The 21,326-nt window shown below is 35.9% G+C and overlaps 2 protein-coding genes across 9 annotated transcripts in view; one reads left to right on the top strand and one right to left on the bottom strand.

The window, feature by feature from the left end:
- Positions 1-209: 209 nt before the first annotated feature.
- On the bottom strand, positions 210-11,729 carry IKBIP (IKBKB interacting protein). 7 transcript variants are annotated; one of them, XR_014897811.1, is made up of 6 exons: positions 11,554-11,729; positions 11,225-11,323; positions 10,094-10,295; positions 8,146-8,263; positions 3,598-6,679; positions 2,811-2,867 (listed from the first exon to the last, which is right to left on the bottom strand). XR_014897811.1 is itself a non-coding variant. In XM_085321283.1 (5 exons), the coding sequence occupies exons 3-5, from the start codon at positions 10,285-10,287 to the stop codon at positions 2,112-2,114; spliced, it is 1,068 nt and encodes a 355-aa protein (XP_085177409.1). In that variant the 5' UTR covers positions 10,288-10,295; positions 11,225-11,323; positions 11,554-11,728; the 3' UTR covers positions 210-2,111. The 7 variants fall into 7 exon arrangements, 6 of the variants coding, with proteins under 6 accessions (XP_085177409.1, XP_085177408.1, XP_085177404.1 ...); XM_085321283.1 differs by lacking the exon at positions 3,598-6,679 and having other exon boundaries at positions 210-2,867; positions 11,554-11,728; XM_085321282.1 differs by having other exon boundaries at positions 2,775-6,679; positions 11,225-11,267.
- APAF1 (apoptotic peptidase activating factor 1) overlaps positions 11,721-21,326 on the top strand; it is a 38,453-nt gene continuing 28,847 nt past the window's right edge. The window contains exons 1-8 of one of the 2 annotated variants that reach the window (XM_085321270.1): positions 11,721-12,197; positions 13,555-13,726; positions 14,006-14,195; positions 15,481-15,678; positions 16,721-16,904; positions 19,325-19,437; positions 19,932-20,063; positions 20,481-20,719. In XM_085321270.1, the coding sequence (XP_085177396.1) occupies positions 13,589-13,726; positions 14,006-14,195; positions 15,481-15,678; positions 16,721-16,904; positions 19,325-19,437; positions 19,932-20,063; positions 20,481-20,719 (1,194 nt within the window). In that variant the 5' untranslated portion in view covers positions 11,721-12,197; positions 13,555-13,588. Of the gene's footprint in view, positions 12,198-13,554; positions 13,727-14,005; positions 14,196-15,480; positions 15,679-16,262; positions 16,457-16,720; positions 16,905-19,324; positions 19,438-19,931; positions 20,064-20,480; positions 20,720-21,326 lie in introns of those variants that run through there. The other variant, XM_085321271.1, reaches the window with a different exon arrangement.

A 21,326-nucleotide genomic window follows, 5' to 3' on the forward strand; every position in this document is an offset into this window, starting at 1 on the left:
CTGTCCTTTAGACTGCTTCCCTCCAAAGGTTGGAACAGCAACTTCCTATATGCATGGTTTAATTCATAGAGAAGACAATCCATGAGGTAAGATGGCCTCTTGCTTCWGAACAGTAAAAAGCACCCCAAACTACAGTTTCTTTCTGATTAATACCTACCTACCTACCTATCTATCTATCTATSTATGTCTACAGATATATATTAGGAAAATTAGACRGAAAATKCTTTTTATTTTAATGTTAGCTATATAATTATTTTAGTGAGAAAACATCACATTATCCCAAATATGTTACGAACGATAAAACTGGAGGAGTATGAAAATATGAATAACACTTAGGATCGATTTCTCCCACAACTGTATCAATTCTCTTCTGAAAGCCATGTCTGTTAGGCTAGGTGCTCTCCTTGACAGGACTAACATGAGCTTGCACAGAGAAACCAAAGGTTGTGGTTTCAGTGAATATGTCTTAACATACAAATGAGATGCATCTAATATGTACCCCTACCAAACTCTTATGAAATGTATATATATTTTCAGATATCACACACAATCCATGCCATAGCAGAAATATCACTGACTGATTGTTCTGGATGTTTGTTCATTTTTGTCTCCTTCAGATGCCTGCAGGTTAATTTCAGAGGCTTAAGAATTGCATGTTAAAGAGTAAAGGGACACTGTAAAGGGACTAGCTGGCAGCTGGTATCTGCGAATGCTTTCTGGAATGACTTGTCTTTTGACAGGTTGATCCTTGTAGGATCTACCTTCTCAGGTAGACTGGAAAGGGTGTAAAAGAACATTGGAGATAGGAATGGGCCCATAGCAAAAAGAGAAAAGCTTGATGAAACAAAGCACTTAAGGCTGACTAAAGGAAAGCAAGCAAGCAATGTACAGAAGACCGGCAACATAAAGAAGACCAAAAGATGAGGATGAGAATAGTGAGGAACAATTATATCTTCTATCTAATCAATAATCCATCAGCTGGAAGATGTTTAGATATGACTAAATAAGCAGTTAACAAGTTACAAAAGTTTTACTGTAGGCTAATACTTCTTGACACGATTTTGTTTTTATGGGTTTTCTTAATTGCTGTATCGCTCCCAATTGTTTTTATAGTCACTGCTATTCTGATTTAATGCATTTCCCCCTTTCCTCTGCTAAATATAATATCATGCCAGTTCAGTCTACGCCCTCCTGTATTTTCAAATGTGCATCTCAGATACCTTAAACTCTGCTACAGGGACTAATACTGAACTAACTTACACTTCTAAGCAGCTAATTTTGCTGCTCACTGTACTATTTTACAGGCTAACAATGAATTAATAGTACTGTTATGATTCCCAAACAAATAAAGTGACCCTGGGAGAAGGTCATCAATAGGGTTAGTAGGTCTTTCAGAGAATGCTCACCCATAAACACCATTCTGTGCTTTATAGACATATCACTGTGCAGCATTGTTATGATTACAATTCACAGAAATTCATGAAAAAATTTTACAAATTATTCCATCCAAATGCTGAACAAACTTTAAGAGCATCAACAGTATTTCTGATCATCTTTGAATTTGCTTCTTTAAATACAAATTGATTTTAAAAAAGGAAACTAGTGTAGTTTAGAAAAATCATAGAGTTTCATGTATTGAGACAAATATTATATTGTTAATGCAGATTTATGAACTTTTGTTTAAACTCTATCTGGAGACCACAATTTTATTCCTTCCTTCAGAACAGCAAATGAAAGCTGAAGATCTGTCAGTCTTGGGTCTTGCTTTGTTTGTGAAGGAAAACTCTACAGTTAAGAACAACATTTTATGCTTGAACACTGTTTTATTGTACAAAACAAGGAATTTATTAAATATAGCACCTGTCATCCTTCAGAAGGACACACACATGCACAGATACACATTCTTTGCTGACATATAGATTGACTGTTGTTCCTTGAAATCAGTATAAGTTTTGCTGTACTCTTCAAGTGGAGAGGACAAGCTTCTAGTTGGATTGCAGCATGCTTCTAAACGAAGCCTTTAAATACTGCCTTCCTTCTTCGTACTATGCATGATGAAGTTAACACACCTCAAACACTACTGTTCTTTAGGCAGTGCCATTTCACAGTGATCAGTTCATGTCTGAAATCTTGGTTATTTCATCCTTCATATCTTTGATCTCAGTTTGAACTCTTGTTAAATTGGTCAGTTGGTCGTTCAATAAAGCAATTTCTTTCTCCCGTTGTAAAAAATCCTCAACTAATCTTCCTATTCTCAGCGTAAGTTCATTTATCAATGGTTCCAAGACAGCAAAATCCTTCTTTAGATTGTACATTCTGGGTTTTAAATCATTTGCAAATGTAACTGTCTTCAGAACCTTTGCTCTGTCACCTTCAAGATTCAAAAGTCTATCTGAATGTTTGTTAAAATCACTCCTTAACTCTGATAATGCTGTCTTAATTTGCTCAATTTTTCTTTCATTATTGGATGCCAAGCTTTGTAGTTTTGTACTTCGGTCAATGCTACTGGTAAGCAGGTCACCTATGTTTTCTACTGTCTTTTTTTCACCTTTCTCTACTTTATCTTCTAGTGCTTGTAAAGATTCTGTCAAAGCAGTCATATCTGAAACTAGGCCTGAAATGCGCCTTATGTCAGTTTTTACTGTCACAATCTTCAAAGTTATATTTTTTGCTGCAGAAGCTGTATTCTGTTCAATACTYTTAACTGCATGAAAAAGGGCTGTTAAATTCTTCTGCAGTTCTTCTTTTTTTTTAATTAGGCTGCTAGACCATGTTTTCACAGTATATAGATCTTCCTGTAGTTGTTTAATGTAAGAAATTATTTGAAGATCTTCCAGCTGTTCCATTAAGTTCCAAGTCTTTGCACACTAGAGAGATACAAATAAAAATATTTGACAAGATTCCTAATTGTTCTACTTGCCTCAAAATTGAAGTCATAGTCTAATGAAATATTTTACTAATCTGAAATTGAGATCAAACCTTGTCTTTAGGAAATAACTTTCTGCAACACAATCAAACATTTCATTTTTTTCTTTCAGCATTTGTAACAAATTCAAATGTTACTACTTTTTCTGTTTTAATAAAAATTACAGGATACCATATGACCTGTCAGAACGTAAGTCATCAAATCCAATTTTTTTCTGATTTGAAGAAATTTTTATGTTAAGCCTTTAACCTGTCTGCTACAGAAAGACACATTTAGAAACATTTCAGAAAGACACCTAACTTTAGAGTTCTTTTATCATAAGCTTGCAGACCATAATTAACTGAGGTGTTTTATTTCAGTAATCATTCTGAACAATACATTCACAGATGAAAAGAAAAAGAATTATATTTTGGAGTTTAAGAATTAAAGAAGACATGTTTCCCCTTTGTTTAAATAGTCAGCAAAACTCAGTAAAACAGAAAAAACACTACTTAAATAGCCATAAATACAATACAGCTATAAAAACTAGGCTAATGATGGATAACAATGCTACTGTTGGATTTTTGGTTGAATGTCAGGTTTGCTAGTTCACTTTTGGGGTTTTTAATGATTTCTCCTTGGTTTTCAAGTAAGAGGAAGAAAGGAAAATAAYTGTTTTCTCTCATTCCCACCTTGTAAGAGGAAATACAGTACAGACATGTTGATGGACTTCATCATCATCGAGATTATCACTTACTTCTTCAGTAATGAAGAATGAAATGTTTGGGATTATGCTGATTCTTCATGATGGTAACACCCATTGATTAACTAAGGTGGCTCTGATAGTTATCGTTAAATTTAATTTCAAAGCAGCAAAGATTGGAAATTATAGAACAGACTAGAGAAAGATAAATCTGAAATGGAGATGAAATACAGGCGTTAGAGAATAGAGGAGCAGGTGCCATCTTCAAATATACATTCCAGAATATTAAATGTTTAATTTTTTGATTTTCAGAATTTTAAAGATTTATATACGTGGAGGCTACAACCAGATATATGATTAGCATAGGTGCCATAGTACTTCTCTCTCTAGCAAATGATTTTTTTTTCTGGTAACAATACAATACTTGAAGACTCAGACTATTAGTCTATTTAAACAGATCATTACATCATCTAGATCATATAAAGTTTTTTTATGAGACTCTCTCAGAGAAATTTTGTTACTGTGCTTTTATCCTAATTGGATTCACTACAGATTCTTTATTCAGTACTGCACCTGCTGTATTAATGTGTCTCTGTGTCCCACAAAAAAACCATTAAGGCCATCCTCAGTACTTTAACACTATTTTTAATTATGTTCCCCTTAAAACATAATAAAATGTAATCACCAAACTGATGGGGTAAGCAGAAAAATAACAATGCTTATTTGCTAAAGAACTGAAGCACATGTACTTAATGAATAGGCGTTTCACAGCTCAAGATGTATCTTCATTAAAATGGTTCCTTGTCAGTAATTTCCCTATTGACCAATAAAAAACCCTTCTAACCTTCATTACTATGAAACAGCCACTTCACTGCTGAAAGCTAATAAATTTGCACTGTTAACTCTTTAATGAAGATTTCAATAAAGTTCTAGATAAATGAATATACAAAAAATTAATTTAATTCAGACCTAACTAATTCACAAGGAGTTCATACTATCTACCAACCAATTTATTTTCCTGAATTCAGAAATGAGAAATTGGAAATAATCAAGATGTAAATCTGTAGACACAGTCTTGAGATCCAAATTTCAATGTACAGCTATAGATTGAAGGCCTGTTATGTAGTATTATTTCTGGTGTAAGTAGATCTGTGAATAAACTACGTTTTTTTTTAACAGTGAGAGTATATGACTCAAGAGCTTCCACTAATTGCTTTTACAGTTATTAGTTGAACAAAGTTTGGGAAATGTTAGAGGACACCGTTAACATTTTTTTTTTCAGTTTGGAATGCAAAGTAATACCACACATGTTGGGGAACGCCTAACAGAGAACATCCCACAGAACAGAAGGTTAAAACTTGTTTCTAATTGTRCAGAAGATCTAATAAAGTGACTGATCCCACCAAATGCAAATGAAACAATGGAAGAACACTAACAGGAATATCTGTTAGTAAGAACTTCAGTCCATACATGGTCTGAGGACCAAAATGACAGTGATTTTAGGAAGGGAATGGCAAAAGTGTGCTGTTATGAGGCCATTTGCATAGGGTCAAAAAATGCAAGATAATACCAGCTGCTATGTAACTCCTCATTCATAAATATAAGTTACAAGAAAGGGTTATCAGTAAGGGGTATTTTGGTAGCACTTTCTGTTGTACAATGCTGTTGTACCTAAACTTCAGCATAAGCTGTTAGAAATGCACTACCGCATAATAAAATACGGAGGTTCCACTAATAATTCTGACACTAAAAAGTATGTRCTGTAAACACAAACAAATATTTGGTATATAATACATTAAAAGCAATCTACAATGTATATCTGCTTAGAGATAAGTACTTAATTATTCATGGTGCTACAAGTCCATGGAATAGAACAATAAAACATAACAATATAAAAACCAGGGAAAATTAACTAAAATTCTCAATCTGATTCTAATTTTTATTTCTTATCTAAATACTTTGCTTCAAAATCCATTTTAATAAAAACGAACTTTCAGTATGTTGAAAATAATCCTTATTTCTTTTAAAAAAAATCTTGCCTCATCCAAGTTGGTCTATCTTGCTCTCTATCCTATTACAAACTTTCATTTAAGTCTGATCCATTGCCCACTGAAACTGATGATAATATTCAGCTATCCTTAATGTATGATAGCCAGCCCTCTTGATTATTACTTATTATAAACATTGTCTATACTGATTAAAGTGTTTTTCCATCAGTGAAAACCCTAAGTCCAAATTAACATATTATCCTCACTCTAATCATTTTCTAAGTTATGGTCTTCAATAGTGATTTCTTTTGTATTTGAAGATACTTCTATGTCAGGTAGTACTTCTTCTAAAACCACTACTTTATTTTGAAGTTTCAATATGTTGTCATCATACTTCATGCCTTCAAGAACCTTTTGCATCTCCATCGTATGAGAGASAGTTTTCAACATATCATTTTCCATAGTATATAGCTGTGTTGTCAAGTCCTCTATCTTTTTCTCCATACTTAGCAATTCACTTGACAATCTAAGGATGGAGTGAATAGCATTTTCAATTGTTGGCAAATGGCTCTTGCACTCCTCAATTTTGGGTTCATAGTCTTTAAACTTCTGTTTCAGGTCTGTATCTTTGGCTAACAGACTATTCTGTTCTTCTTCTAGTTTTTCAACTGCCTTTGTATGCAAATCCAACTGCTGTTCAACTCTAGAGAACTCATCATCTTCTTGCCTTTTTACAGTTCTAATATTTCTAGCTGTACTGTCTTCTGAATCTTTTAATCTTTCAGAAAGGGATTTAATTCTCTGGTCAGCTTCATTAATTTGGGAAGTAACTTCTGAATGTATGAATTTTGCTTCAGATTTTAAACCACTAGTGTTTGTGTTCATTTCATCCAAGCTTCTTCTCCAGGAATCTGTAATATTTTGGAACTTCTCATTAATGCTCTGCATCTTTATAGAGAAAGTTTGTTCACTGTTCTGAATATCATGTATGATGTTACGAAGAGAAGGTATTTCCTGCTCAAACTCAGTCACCACAGAAATGGAGAAGGTAGCTTCACGTAGGATACTTTCAGAAGACTCAAGCTGCATTTGTAACACAAAACAACATCCATGTCTACTTAATGASAGTAAGACTAGAGATCATTTGCATTTATTTAGTTGAAGGTAAAGATGAATTGCAAGACTCAGTCCCTTAGATGCCACTTCACTTGTTACAGACTTCCTAATAATACAATCCATTTTCACAGTTCATCTTTAAAATACTGTTGCCGAGTAATCTAGCATGCAAGAGTCCCAAGAGAAAAGAGTATGTTTATTGTTGTCTTTCTATGTCTGTGTCTGTTGCCATTTTCTTTGTTGTCAATTTCTTATTTTCCTCAGCGATTTTTTTGGTAAAACATCATATTGCAAAATGTTTCACAGGATTTAAGTAGTCTAAAGTGTAGTATATAAATATCCAAATTATATCACATACAAATGACAACATTATGAGATCAGTGCTAAAATAACATTATTGGTGTATGCCATGCTGTACTCCCATCATTATCTGTGAGATACAGGGATACTTCTGTAGCCAACCTAAGTTTTCTACTTGCTGACCTGACACACAGAAAGGAAAATAAAATAGCAGGGAAAAAATAGCTACTGGTTTGGTAGGTCTTTCATATTACTCAAGTTGATCATGATATAAAAATGCTTGTAAGTTTTCTTCAAATCAATGTATATTTGAATTATACACAGAACAGTAATGGCATAATAAGATTTGTGCATAAATTATTTTAAATAATCTAGTGTCTGCAAAATATACTGGGATATAATGACCACACTAACACTCACAAACAACTGTGTGAATTGACAGAGTCACATTGATAAAATTAAGACAAATCTGATTCCTAATAAATCAGAGTCTTTTTTAATTAAACACTTGCTAAAAATTAAGCATTTACAGTCCTAAGAACAGCAATAATGGTGAGTAAAAACGTAATAATAATCAAGGCCATATGTTCAGCTCTAAATTGCAAGGTGAAGGTTCTGATAGTCAGTAAGAGTTTTGCCACTATTTYCACCAGAACTACCATTTTCTCATTGATGCTTTTCAGTAAGGCTGACGCTCTACAAACACAATAAACAAGTGTTTAAATAACTAATTCTAAGCAGCACAGCCTCTAAACTTTCCATATTAGTTGTCCCACTGCAGTATAATACATAGTGCTTCACAGCATTCTTTGTCTAAGCACTTTATAAAAGTAGATAATTATATTTATCTCCATTTTGTCAGTGCTCTATGTCTTTAAAGAAAATGAAACTGACTTGACCAAGCTTCAGTGGCAAATCAATAAATAAAACTGTAACATATCAAAAGTCAGACCCAATTTCCTGTACTGTCTTCACAAATGTTTCAATGAAATGCTCATACATGGCCAACTCACAGACAAGTAGAACACATTATAAATATTTATCTGAACAGTCAGTTACATTTGACTAAATGACAATGAAATAACACACTGGCAAATGTTCTGAGATTATCCAGTTAAGATGTTAATGATTACCTTTTCAGAAATTAAGTTAACTTTATTTTCCATGTCCAGGAACTTTTCAGCTTCTTGCTGTAAGAAACTATACTTTTTCTCCATATTAGCAAATTGACTTGACTGCTGAAATAGGAACCTGCAAATTTCAGACAAATACATAATAAATATATTATGTAATTGAAATATATTAAGTATTATAAGACTTGATTTCACACAGATCTGTTAATGCAGGATTTTGTTCACAAAATCTACTAGATCAATATATGAGAGGAAAACATAGGGTTTAATGAAATTTATTGGATTTATCAGCTTCCAATAGAAGTAGCAAAATAAAAAAAAATAGAAAGTGTGCCTCATTTTACATAACATGCCTATCAAACAGTAAAAATAACTATACTACTTATACTGGTAGGCCATTAAATGCTTATAACGCATTGCCTCACAAATAACGTATTTTACTGAAAAAATACTATTTAACTGTTGGATATAAAATACAATTAAACCAATTTAGACTCTTGCAAGGCATCACAAAATCACACAGAGGAACTTCAGATTTAGAAAAGCTGGTTAGCTCAAATTTTGTTTAACTGTAACAATCTAAGAACCTATGGTGTGTTGTAGGAAAACTTGAATAGCTGTTGTTATGACAATCCTAGTTTTGTGAACAGATATAGCTAGTGGAGATCTCAATCCTGCAATTTATATATTTGTAATATTTGCTTACCGTTACCTTGAATTGTCAGCATTTTGTCCAGTTACAAAGGATATGAGACAATCGAGCAAACAATTTAATTTGCTGGATGTTTATCAATCCCAAAACAAGGTATACTGTAGATTAGGTAGACTGCCCAGGAATAGTCTGTGTAGATGCAGACTACTCAGAGATCCTCTCAGATGAGAGCAAATGTATCTAGAACAACACAGTCTATTTAAAATACTTTACTTTGTTTTTGTAATTTGATAGTTGTTTTTGTTTGTTTAATTGCATATCAGTTATTCAGAGCAGTGGAACAGGTTGCCCAGGGAGGTTGTAGAGTCTCCTCTGGAGATATTCAAAACCCATCTGGATGCGATCCTGTCTAACGTGCTCTAGGTGACCCTGCTTGAGCAGGGAGGTTGGACAAGATGATCTCCAGAGGTCCCTTCCAACCTCAACTACTCTGCAATTCTGTAACTAAAGTAAGTTTAAAAAGATCTGTGATACAGACTGTACAGATTAAGCTAGGCAATAAAAGCTAAAATGCTATCTATAAATAGATGCAAAACAAATTTAAATAGATTTGTAAAATAGTTTAAGCAAAGTTATTACAAATCATTTTATTCTACTATGACATTCTATTTCTCAAAAATTTATATAAAGAAAGCTAGATGAAACTGAAACAAGTAAAAATTTTGCCCTGGTCTCATTTCTTGCAGTAGAATTCTGAGAATTTCATCATATCATTTCCACATGAAGCTCATAGCTTCTAATTGAACTAAAATACTGATGACACTAAGATCTTCTAGAACATCTTTTACAAGGATATTTGATCTTTAGTTGAAGACTCTACTTGATGAGTAATTTGCCACATTGCTGAGTAAAGTATTTACATAAAACTGTACTTCACTTTTCTGGTGATTTATTTGCTCCCTGCCCACTGAGCCTTGTACTTTTTGTCAGATTAAGTTGCTCTTCACAATTAGATGTAGTCTCTCAAGCAGGTATTTAAAATTCATGAGCAAGCATCTGTTAAGCTTTCAGTAAGACAATACAGGTCAAGCTCCTACAACTCATCACTGTATGACAGGGTTTCCACGGTTCTTGTCACTGTTCTTTTCTTGACCCTTTCGAGCTTTAATATGTTCCTAGTACTTAGGCTTTTAACCTAAATACTATATTCAAACATAACTAATCATATCGTCCATGACTMAACATAACATAGAACACAAAAGAACATAATGAAACCCACCACCGAGGATTACCTACCAGGTCAGCACCAGGCAAATGGCAAGGGAAACTAGGCTCAAGGCTGTCCGTGAGTCTATCCAAGAGAAACTCTGATTACTACTGATCCTGGGATTTAGCAGCTTCCCATGATTACTGTCCTTCTCAGCCTTTTGTGAATCCTCGTTGGGCTTGGAAGAAGAAATACCTCTTTTCCTCTGCTTAACCTCAAACATTTTGTGCCCTTAAGAAGCAGAAGCAAAAAAGAGAGCTAGCAAAAAGTACCCAACATAAAACAAAACAAACAAAAAGCCTTCACAACTAATTTCTTGTTTCCCAGATATAAACTTCCCCCCTTTAATTACACAAACATCTCCCCAAAATGTTTCTTTTGATATTTACTATGTTTTCTAGTTGTGTGATTCTTTAAAAGTGTCACACTTTTGTAACACTTCTTGCGAAAACTTTAGTTTTTATACTCTATGGCTTCTGCTTTCACATTTTCCCAGAGTGAACTGTCTAATTCTTCAGGTAAACTAATTTCACCTTTCCAGAAATATTTCAGCTACCTGTACTGAAATAAGCCATTCTTGAGATATACTTAGGATTACAGGAACTTAAAGAAATGAGCAATATTTCATTTTTTATACTTGTTGCTGATATCACCGAGGTGACAATCAATATCACCATCCTGCTTGTAGATTTCTTTAATTATTGCCTACTGCACACTTAAGAGGAAAACTGGATGTTATCATTTTAAAAAATGGGACTGCAAATCACGACTTAAATTTGAAATAATTCTGTTTTAATGCTTTTGTATAAAACCAGTAATACAAAAATATTAAGATGAATGAAATAACACGTATAGAAGAAAAGCTATCACTTCCTCTCTGCTAAAGGTAAGGTCCCAATAGATTCAGGCAGTAAGTTAAGAATCTCCACTTTCCAAGGCTATGAAAGCATCTATTCAAAACAGTGAGGTGAAAGTACAGTCTGGAATTTTTAAGCGTAAAATCTTCCAGCATACAGCACAAAAGAAACTTTGTGGATTTGGGTTTAAGATAATCTGACACAAAAATATCATGATTCTTTCTGGATCACTTTGCAGTGATGCAGCTTAATTACATGTCAAAATATAAATATTTAAAATATAAATTATTAAGAGATACTTACGCAGTTGCAAGCATGGGCAAAAGGCGCTGTTTAAAATCTGAACCTGTCAAAAGAGTACGACGCCTAGAGCTGTTTGTGAGTAACACTACAGGGAAAAGTCTTCTTTGTTTGTAGGATTAAAAAAAAAAAGGAAAGAAAGAAAGAGAGAAAAACATAACCCAAACCCGAACAACTCCTCTTGTTCACCAAAAAACTGGCAGTCCCCCAAAAGACTACCCCACAGCCCCCGCCGTGGGACAGCCTCCCCCCCGCCTCCGCAGCCCGACGCCCCCCCCGGGGGGCCGCTTCCTTCACGCGCCCGCACACCCCGCAGCCTCCCGGCCCCCGACCTCTTGCACGGGCCGGCGCCGCCGCCCGCCCCACGCGTGGCCCCTGGCAGCCGTTGGCAGCCGTTGGCAGCCGTTGTCGCTCCCGCGGCCCGCGGCGCGCCACGTCAGGCGCGTGCCCGCTCCCCGCGCGCCCGCCCCGCTGAGCGGCGGCTCTGCGCCGGCGCCGCCTTAGCCGGGCGGGCGGGCGGGCGGGAGCGGCCCCGGGCAGCAGGGCGGCCCCCCGCCCCTGGGGGCCGGCGCGGCTCAGCGCTTCTTCCCCCTCCGCAGGCCCGGAAGGAGGAAGTGCTCGCGGGACGGCTCCTTCCCGACGCGGCGCGGCGGCGGCTCCTCCTCAGGGCGAGGCGGGAGCCTGTTGCCGGCGGCTCCTAACGGCTCCGCGCGCCGCCGGCCCGGAAGCGGCTTAACGGCGCGGGGCCCGCTCGGGTCGCGGGGGGAGCTGCCTGCGGGCCCCRGGGCCGGGCCCGCGGCGGCGGCGGCGGAGGAGGCGGCCGAGGCCCGGCGGCCTCGGGCGGGTCTGGCGGCGGGGTTGTCGGTGACGAGAGTAATTTGTTTCGGTTTCGGTTCGGATCGCCCCGCGGCGGGAAGGGACGCGCTGGTGGCAGCGGCTCCGGTTGGGAATCCTGAACGCCTCGTCTGGATGCGAGGTAACGCCGCGCGTGTTCSCGACCCGTGCTCGTGGCGTCCTTTGTTTTTACGTTTTTGTGCGTGTCGATCGGGGCATTTTGGCCTGGAGACCTTTCGACTGGGAGTAGCGGGAGCCCTTTCCTCGCGTCCTTGCTGCGCGGTGCCCAAAAAGAGTCTGAAGCGTCTTCTTAACCCCGTAATTCTCAATGAAAATCGAGAGTTCGATTGAAGAGACCTTTTGGGGACTTTCGCTGGCAGTTGGCCAGTGTTGGAAAACCTCTAGGTGACAGAAAACAGCTTTCACTTTTTCTTGTTTTTATCTTGTATTGCATCTTGTGGAATTTGTTACGCAGGGAGCTTATTTTCTTTTGTAGTTCTTGCCCAGTGCTGTCAGCCATAACCCCCCTCTTCTTTTTTATCCTGTTCTCCTAATTACATGACCCAACAACTTTAAAAATTTGAGGGATGCAGGGGGAGACAAGAAATATCTTTTACAGTAATATCTGGCAAGATCCTAATGTACAAGAAGCTTGCACAGATTAGGATACTTTAGTTCTGCAAGTTTTCATCAAAATGACTTCATACCGACTTGGAACAGGACTCATATTAGTGCTTTCTTTTGCAGAAATTAGCAGTACTTAGCTTTTTTTTCAATAAAAATTTCATTCACTTAATGAGCATGAGCTTTTCACTATGAATCTAATTGCTAAAGAATGAAATGTTTTATTCCTACTTTATGTGCTACTAAGAAAAAGAAAGATGCATGATGCTTTTGTCTTAAAGTATTTTAAACCCAAATCCACAAAGTATTTAGTTTCTTTTGTGCTGTATGCTGAAAGATTTTACACTTAAAAATTCCAGACTGTACTTCCACCTCACTGTTTTGAATAGGTTCTTTTATAATGCTGGAAAGTGAAGATTCTTAACTTACTGCCTGAATCTATTGGGACCTTACCTTGTGCTTCTCAGAGAAATATTGTAGTTAGATTAAATACAATAATACTCAACTGGACATTTTTATTCAAACTTATAACATATGGGATCTAAATAATATTTCAAGAACACTTCATATTCACAGTAGCTTGCGAACTATTAAAACTTTAACATGCTTTCATACTGTCCAGCCAAGCTGAATTAGTGAATTATAAGCAATATGATAGAATTCATAAAAAGATTTTCATACTATTGTTGAATCAAGACAGGAAGTGAAAAACAACTGAATATTTCAGCTTTCTGCAGTTTGTAGTATGAGCTTGTCCAAAGACTCACTATATTTTCCAGTCTAGTGGCTCTGCTACTTTTTCTGCCTTTTTTAAATCAACATCTCAAGATATTTTAAAACTGTTTTCTTTGTATGTTTAATTTGTTTGGTTCCAGCTTGGCTGTTGCTTCTTTCCCACACTGAAGAAACATGGATGTGAAGAGTAGAAATTACTTGCTTCTGAATCGCCACGCATTGGAAAAAGACATTAAGACCTCGTATATTATGGATCACATGATTGCTGACCAAGTACTGACATTACAGGAGGAAGAAAAAGTGAAACAACAGGTAGAGTAGAATTGTCTTTCACTGTTTTTGCTCTTCCGTGACTGCTCACTGTTTTAGCATCCTTTTTCTGCATATTTGTTTCAATATACATGATTCCCAGATTCAGCAGATTCTTCAAGCATATGCTTAGCATGCAGTTATTAATGTGGTTCATGAGTTAAGGGCTTGGCTGAAATTGAGGCCTAATTCTAGAATAATAGATACRGGGTGGTAGATTACCTGTGATTTATAAGCTCTTTTAGTTTTGTATAATATCTTTTTTTTTAATGTTTGTTCTAGAATACACAGAAGGAGCGAGCAGCTATGCTAATAAATATTCTTCTTACAAAAGATAATAATTCATATAGATCTTTCTATAATGCACTACTTCATGAAGGGTACAGAGATCTTGCTGCGCTTCTTCAGGATGGCATCCCTGTCATCTCCTCTGGTAATGGGAAGAGTTCTATGGATGRAATGACTTCATATGGTCAGTATATCTATGGCAATTGAAAGTGAAGACAATTTCTGCATTTTTCTTTACTAAATGACTGACTATAATACCTATTTTGATGAAAAAGGGGTAGTCGATGTATTCATTTGTTTTGGGTTTGTACTAGTCAGTGTTGCTGTATTTAATGTAATTAATGTGATATGAGATGATGATTTTTGTCTTATGCAGATCATTTTGAAAATGCTCTTCCTTAATAACACTTACCTTAAAAAAAAACCCAGAAACTTGAATCTCACAATTTTCTCTAAATCTTAACATTTTTTTAAGTGAAAGACTATATATGTAGATATTTAAAGGCTGAATTTAATATAAAAAGCTATGGTCTCTGAAATTCTGATACTCCTTTCAAGAGTAATCTATAATCTCTCACCTCCCACRTAGCAACAGTTGATCTAAATAATAGGTTGCTTAGTTGTCTCCAACAGATCTTTTAGTTACCTTGACTAAGTTCCTAAATCTTACATAAGTCTTCATCTCTGTCACCCGTGACTGATATGAAGTAAATTGTTAATTTTTCGTGGGACAAGCCTTCTTACTACACTTGACAAAATGTCAGGTAAATCTTGCAGTGTAATCATTTGCACTCTAAAWTTTAAGAAGTGTCATAAGTCATGGAATTTTGATTGCTCAACTGAAGTTTCCCAAAACTTACCAATATGATATGGTACTGCACCTTGCAGTCCACTTTGAGGCCGGTAGTGAAGTAATTATGTGTACATTACCTTTTTCACTGTGCTTTACCTGCTCTATTGTAAAGCCTATTGTGTTAGCTTATATCAGAGAAAGTCCAGCTTGGACCACAGTGCTGTGCTGTTAACCACAAAGTAAAAGCCTTACTTAGCATGCTTTCTCTTCTGCTGCTTGCTGTGAAGCATCAAGTTCTGTCTGAGAAAGCAACTAGGCAGCTGGGCGTAGTAATGTTGAGCTACTATATTTACATTTGCCGTAGTTTCTATTGGGGCTGTTAATTATCTGTTTGCTTTTAGGGATTGATATAAGTAGCTCTAGCTTGCAAAAAATAGTTAYTAATTGGGACACCACTGTGCTGGTGCCTGTTAAGTAATTTGTTTCTGAAAAGCATTTCTTTTTTGTTTTGGGGTGGGTTTTTTTTGGTGGCTGGTGTGGTTAGTTCAATAATTTTTAGAGCATTTGTATGGGTGCAAGTTGGGGGAGGGAGCCCACTAGTTTTTGTTTTTGTTTTGTTTTTTAAGCATCATCACATACATAAATAACTATTTTTGTTTTTGTTTTTTAACTTAAGTTAAGACGATTCTCTGTGAAGGAGGTGTACCACAGAGACCAGTTGTGTTTGTTACTCGGCCAAAACTGGTGGATGCTATTAAGCAGAAACTGTACTGTTTGGGAAATGATCCAGGCTGGGTCACGGTTTATGGAATGGCAGGTTGTGGAAAGACTGTTTTAACAGCAGAAGCTTTAAGGGATCACCAGCTCTTGGAAGGTATTTTTAGAAAAACATCTATATTTTTATAAAAGTTATTACAGGTATATGCATATTGGGCATATATTATTAGGTTTCTTATGTCATCCTGAAAATAATTTGGATTTAGATTTCAAAGTTCCTTAGGTACTCCTGAAATGTTTGCTTGTAACTTACAGCCTTCACAACCATTTTGTCTTCTAGCTCTACCAAATATTTTACTAATTTATGGGAAAAGACTCTGGATAGGTTTTCACCTTAGAGTGTATTTTGGTTTGTGAGAGTAGATACTTCTCAGTTTTACTTAATTTGAAGTGTTACTTCTGTAAATTTAAAATGTAAAATAAGCATGTTTAATCTATATTCTTTTTGAGTACTGTTTATTAAATCCTGCAACTTTTCATCATGCTATATGAATTAAAAAAAAAGAAAGAAAGAAGAAAGAAAACCACACTTTTGCATGTGTTTTGATAGTGGCAGGCTTTTGTGGAGTGATTACCCTACTATCACTTTAGTTTAAAATGGTTCATAAATTAAACAACTTACTGATTTTTTTTCTCTATATAGGGCACATGGAGGGGRAAGTGGGACTGAGGCATTAGAAAACATGATGGAGGGATAGAAACTGCAACACTCCCTGCTGCAGCTGACTCTAAATACCATCTTGCTCACCATTTTGGGATAATTTCAGATCCCAGACTCTGAACTCCTGCTATAATACAAGGTCAAATGAGTGAGTGCTGAGTCAGACTAGCAGGAAGGTGGATGCAGAAGGGGCTGTCAAGGGTCGGTCAGGAAGGTAGGTGGAGAGGGTGGACAGCATCAGTGGTAGTGTGCATTGTCTTGGGTACTTGCCCTACATAGCCTGTTCCTTTAAAAATAAAAGGTAGAAGTCATATAGAGCTGTTCTTCTGTCTTAATGATAGAGTTGTGATCTTGGATTATAATAGCCGTTATGAGCAATTTTCTATTTTATTTTTAATTAAATTATTGCTATTATAAGCTGTTATTAAATATTTCTAATTTAAAATATATAGCATGATTAAAATTCACTCTTTGTTAGATTATTTTCCAGGAGGAGTTCACTGGATATCTGTTGGAAAGCAGGACAAAGCAGGGCTCCTAATAAAACTTCAAAATCTCTGTAGTAGATTAGACCATGACTGTACACTTTCACAAAGGCCACCACTTAACGTTGAGGAGGCTAAAGATCGTCTTCGTTTGCTGATGCTTCGCAAATATCCCAGGTGATGAAATAAGATGAAACACTATTCTTTAACTAATAAATCTTTGCAGAGTAAGTAGTCTAATTGCCTAAGTGATCTGTGTTGTGGTTTTATTATTAATATCTCGTAAAAAAAATCCTTACTCTTCCACTTCTTGCGTTGCCTCTTTGTTTTACTGTAGATAATTAGGAAGTGTTGTTCAAGTTAAAGCCAGAAATACTTTGTAATTGTGTTTCTTGGTAGGCATTGCTGATAGAATTTTCTAAATTACTGTTTTGCATGTGATAAAACAGTAAGGTGTACAGATAGGTGTACAGAAACGAGAGGGGGAAAGAGATGCTCAAGGCAGATGATGTGTACTATACACAGTACAACTCCGTCCCTTCCTGGTCTTTCATGGTATGATCAGTATGTCAAAAAGCAGTTGCTTTCAAACCTCAGGAAAAGTGAGTTAGTTTAATCAAGTACAGTCTTAGTTGCTGCACAGCTTTTCTTCATGTTTGAGAAATAGTTCTTGTTATTTGTTGAGTATTTTGTGACTTGCTGGGAAAATTTGTGCTAAACTTAAGAATGCCTGTACTTGAATAAGATATCTCAGGACTAAGATTCCCATGTTGTGATTTCTATAGATGACTTTGAGTAGAGAAGTGTTGGCCCTTTCTGTAGAATAAAAAAAAAAAAAAAAAAAAACTTTGAAAAACATTGCAAGGTCCTCCATAAGAAATCTTTATTAAGGGTATCCCGTGTCTTTATCATAAAGCAATGAAAAGAACTTTTTTTTGTGTGTGAAGTCTTATTTGAGAAGTACAAACGAGACRCTTACTTCAAGGAAACCTGCACTTTTCATTTGAAAGTTTCCATTCAATGGTTGTCTCCATTGATACAATTCTTGATAATTTTTTGTTCATTATAAAACCAAAAATCCTCTGTGAAGAGGAATTGAGGATGTTGAATTCATGCTTAATGTTAGTCCCTTCTGGGTAGAAAAGAGAACTGTGGGTTATTTTCTTGTAGGACATATCTCTTGAGATTATGAGCTATTCCAGAAGTTGACAGCTGTATACCCAAGTAGCATGATATTCTGGTTGATATACATGGTGTATTGCTTCTCGTGCATAAAGTCACTCATCTAATGAGGTGCTTTGTAGTATTGTGTCAAAAGAGCATTTACACTGAGGAAATTCAGGGGAAAAAAATAACAGGCTTTGGAACTACTAGGTATTTGATGGTATGTCAGAGAATTTTAGTTGCAGCTGTGGAAGTGTCTGCCAGTTCAGCAGCATTCTACATGAAATATCTGGCTATCTGTAAGGAAATGTTGATTAGTCAGTTTCAAGATGAAGTAAGAGATGTTAGCTATGACTTCTAGCTAGAAGTATTACAGAGAACATCTACACCTGAAGGAGAAGAGGCAAGGATAAGGTCATAAAACTTCAAGGCTGACTGATTCCTAAGCCTTACTTCATTAGAAAATCATGTTATTGTGATCACACTGTTCATCTCTATCCCATTTCTCCTTTCCCTTCWCTTTCCTCCCATCCAAAATCTTGAGCATATTGCCAAAACTGATTCAAAGAGTAAGAACTTTGTATCTTTGAGAACTCTGTAAGTTTGTGAAAATGGACAGCTGGATAAGGAGAAATCAAATAGGTGCCTCCAGTGGAGAAAAGGGATTTACAGCATGAATCCAGGAGGAACATGCCCTGTCTTACTAGCTGGCCAGTTAGTAAGGGCTGAGCTGGGAACAGGCAAAACCTGCACTGCATCCAGCCTAGTTAGRTGCATGTGAGAACATATTCTAAGAGCAAACTGCAAGTTTGCTGATGATGGGCTATAATAGTGGACATAGGAGGGTGTATACGCAAGCATAGAGAAGTCTTCTATGTGTTATTCTGGTGAGATATCTGTTAGTAGCCCTATCATCCAAGACAGTTCTTTTACAAGAGGGTTAGCGTCTTAGAGCTTTCTGAAGATACAAAAACAAAATCAGAAACTCAAAACAAGAGGAAACTGAARTTATTTCTCTCACAAAACTTAATAGCTTATGTCAAGCAGAGATCATTTTCATGTTATCAGTTATTATAAACTAGGAAAAAGTTGTATAGGACAGGATAACTGAGGTAAACATTTSTGCTTTTCTTGACATGTGCTAAAATATATTTCTCAAAATTTTAGCTTTTGCATTTCAATTTTAGCAAAGGAACAGGTTTTCATAACTCTAAAGCAACAAAAATAAAAACACTTAATTTTTGGAGATATTTCCATTCAGCATTTTTGCACAGTGTTTAACTCTTAAATACTTTTTTTTTCCTATTTATATGTGAAATATTTCAGGTTATATATAACAAATACTGAAAATATTCTTTCATTATTAAAATAAAATACATTATTTTAGCACTAATAGTTGATCTGAAATCTACAGTATTTCTTCTTACCACTAGGTCTCTTTTGGTCCTGGATGATATTTGGGATTCCTGGGTGTTAAAAGCATTTGATAATCAGTGTCAGGTTCTTATTACCAGCAGAGACAGGAGTGTAACAGACGCTGTGGCTGGTAAGGAATAGTTTCATCTTTTGCACTACAGCTTGTGCGTAAACATATGCAATTTGTTGATGTAAACTTTTAAAAGAATCTGATAGAATCTGTGTCTATCGACTTGTGCACAAGTGGCAGAACTTTAAAATTCTGCTCTGTAAGACTTTGCTCTCAATGCAATACATGCCATATTTTATCCTAAAAGTTCTCTATCTACATTGAAGACTGCAGTGAATCTCAATAGGATTAATTAAACTTTGTGGCACTGCTGCTATTAGACTGGTTACCTTTACAGTGTGAAGTATTCACTGGTACAACATGTCCATAATGCAGCTGTAATTATAAGATTGTATTGGGTAGAATTTATACTGGTATTAGTATCGAGCATATAAAATATTTTGCAGAAAATTGTGAACCAAGTCCTTTGCTCCAGGTTTTGCTCAGAAAATATACTCAATTTTTATCGTAGTTCTCTGAAATTATTTAATTTCTTTACATATTTCTGTGTCTAGGCAATAAATATGAGGTTCATGTGGAAAGTGGACTAGCACATGAGAAAGGACTGGAGGTCTTATCCCTATTTGTAAATAAGAAAATAACAGAACTGCCAGAACAAGCTAATTGCATTGTAAGGGAATGCAAAGGTATGATATTTGCTACTTTTTATTGTACCACTTACTGCTCAGTGTTTTTTATTTTTCTTTCAGGTTTCAGCTTACTCAAAAAGGAGGGAATATCCTGTAAAACTGTACTGCTTAACTATAATACAAGTGTTTGGATGCTCTTTTTTTCTCTACATTTTTTTAAAAAAAGCCTCATATTGATTTCTGATTAGTTTTCTTCAACCTGTCCTATTATATATAGATATGTTTGTAAGGGAATAATATGGAAGGTTTGCAGATACCTATATGGATGGCATATTTTACCTGCCTGTTCTCCAGCACCTCAAGAACTTCATCAGTGAATCTGCAAAATTACCTTGTTTATTTGCCCTGGTTTATTTACATTGTTGGACTTTATTCCTTGATAACCTTTAAGATTAATTTAACCTCTTCTTTCAGGTTCTCCTCTTGTGATATCCTTGATAGGTGCATTATTACGAGACTTCCCTGGTCGTTGGGAATACTACCTCAAACAGCTGCAGAATAAGCAATTTAAAAGAATAAGAAAATCTTCTTCATATGATTATGAAGCTCTTGATGAAGCAATGTCCATAAGTGTTGAACAATTGAATGAAAAACTTAAAGACTATTATAAGGACCTTTCTATCCTCCCAAAAGATGTTAAAGTACCTACTAAGGTAATAATAGCAATGCAGATGTTTCATAGTTGTTARTGAGATACAAACAACTTTAAAGAAGTCATAAAATTTGGAACTGTTTTTTATCTTCAACAATTAACTTAAAAGTAATTGGTAGAGTAGGTCCATTTCTGTGTCATGACTTTTATTGTCAGTGGTGAAACTAAGAAGTTGTAACTGAATAAATGTGTTCATAATGTTACTTTAATGTGCATCTCAAATATAGCTCTTTAATTAGATTGTAATTGCGCTCTCTGAAGACTACAAAACTGCTATGTAAACTAACATTCCTTTGAGAAAAAGATATGATCACCATAAACCAGCATATATAGATAAGTGAAGATATAATGCATAATTTGTAAGTGACAGACCATGATTTTGGTATTGCAGAGCTCTGCGGTTTTGTTCTGGTTTTTTTGCTAGTCTCTCTCATATAGTGGGCATTTACTAAACATTTTGGAAAGTTTAATGTTTCCCATCTAATAGTCAGTAACTCAGCTGTAGAATTCAGCTTATTTGTCAAGTATTGCTTTAGAATAATAGAAAGTGTATTTGAGGAGGAAATTCAGTCAAAGGATATTTTACATTTCTCTCTCTCTCTCTCTCT

This window comes from Rhea americana, unplaced genomic scaffold (assembly GCF_003343005.1).
Source record: "Rhea americana isolate MKP2758 unplaced genomic scaffold, rheAme1 scaffold_69, whole genome shotgun sequence".
In the NCBI taxonomy this organism is placed as follows: Eukaryota; Metazoa; Chordata; class Aves; order Rheiformes; family Rheidae; genus Rhea; species Rhea americana.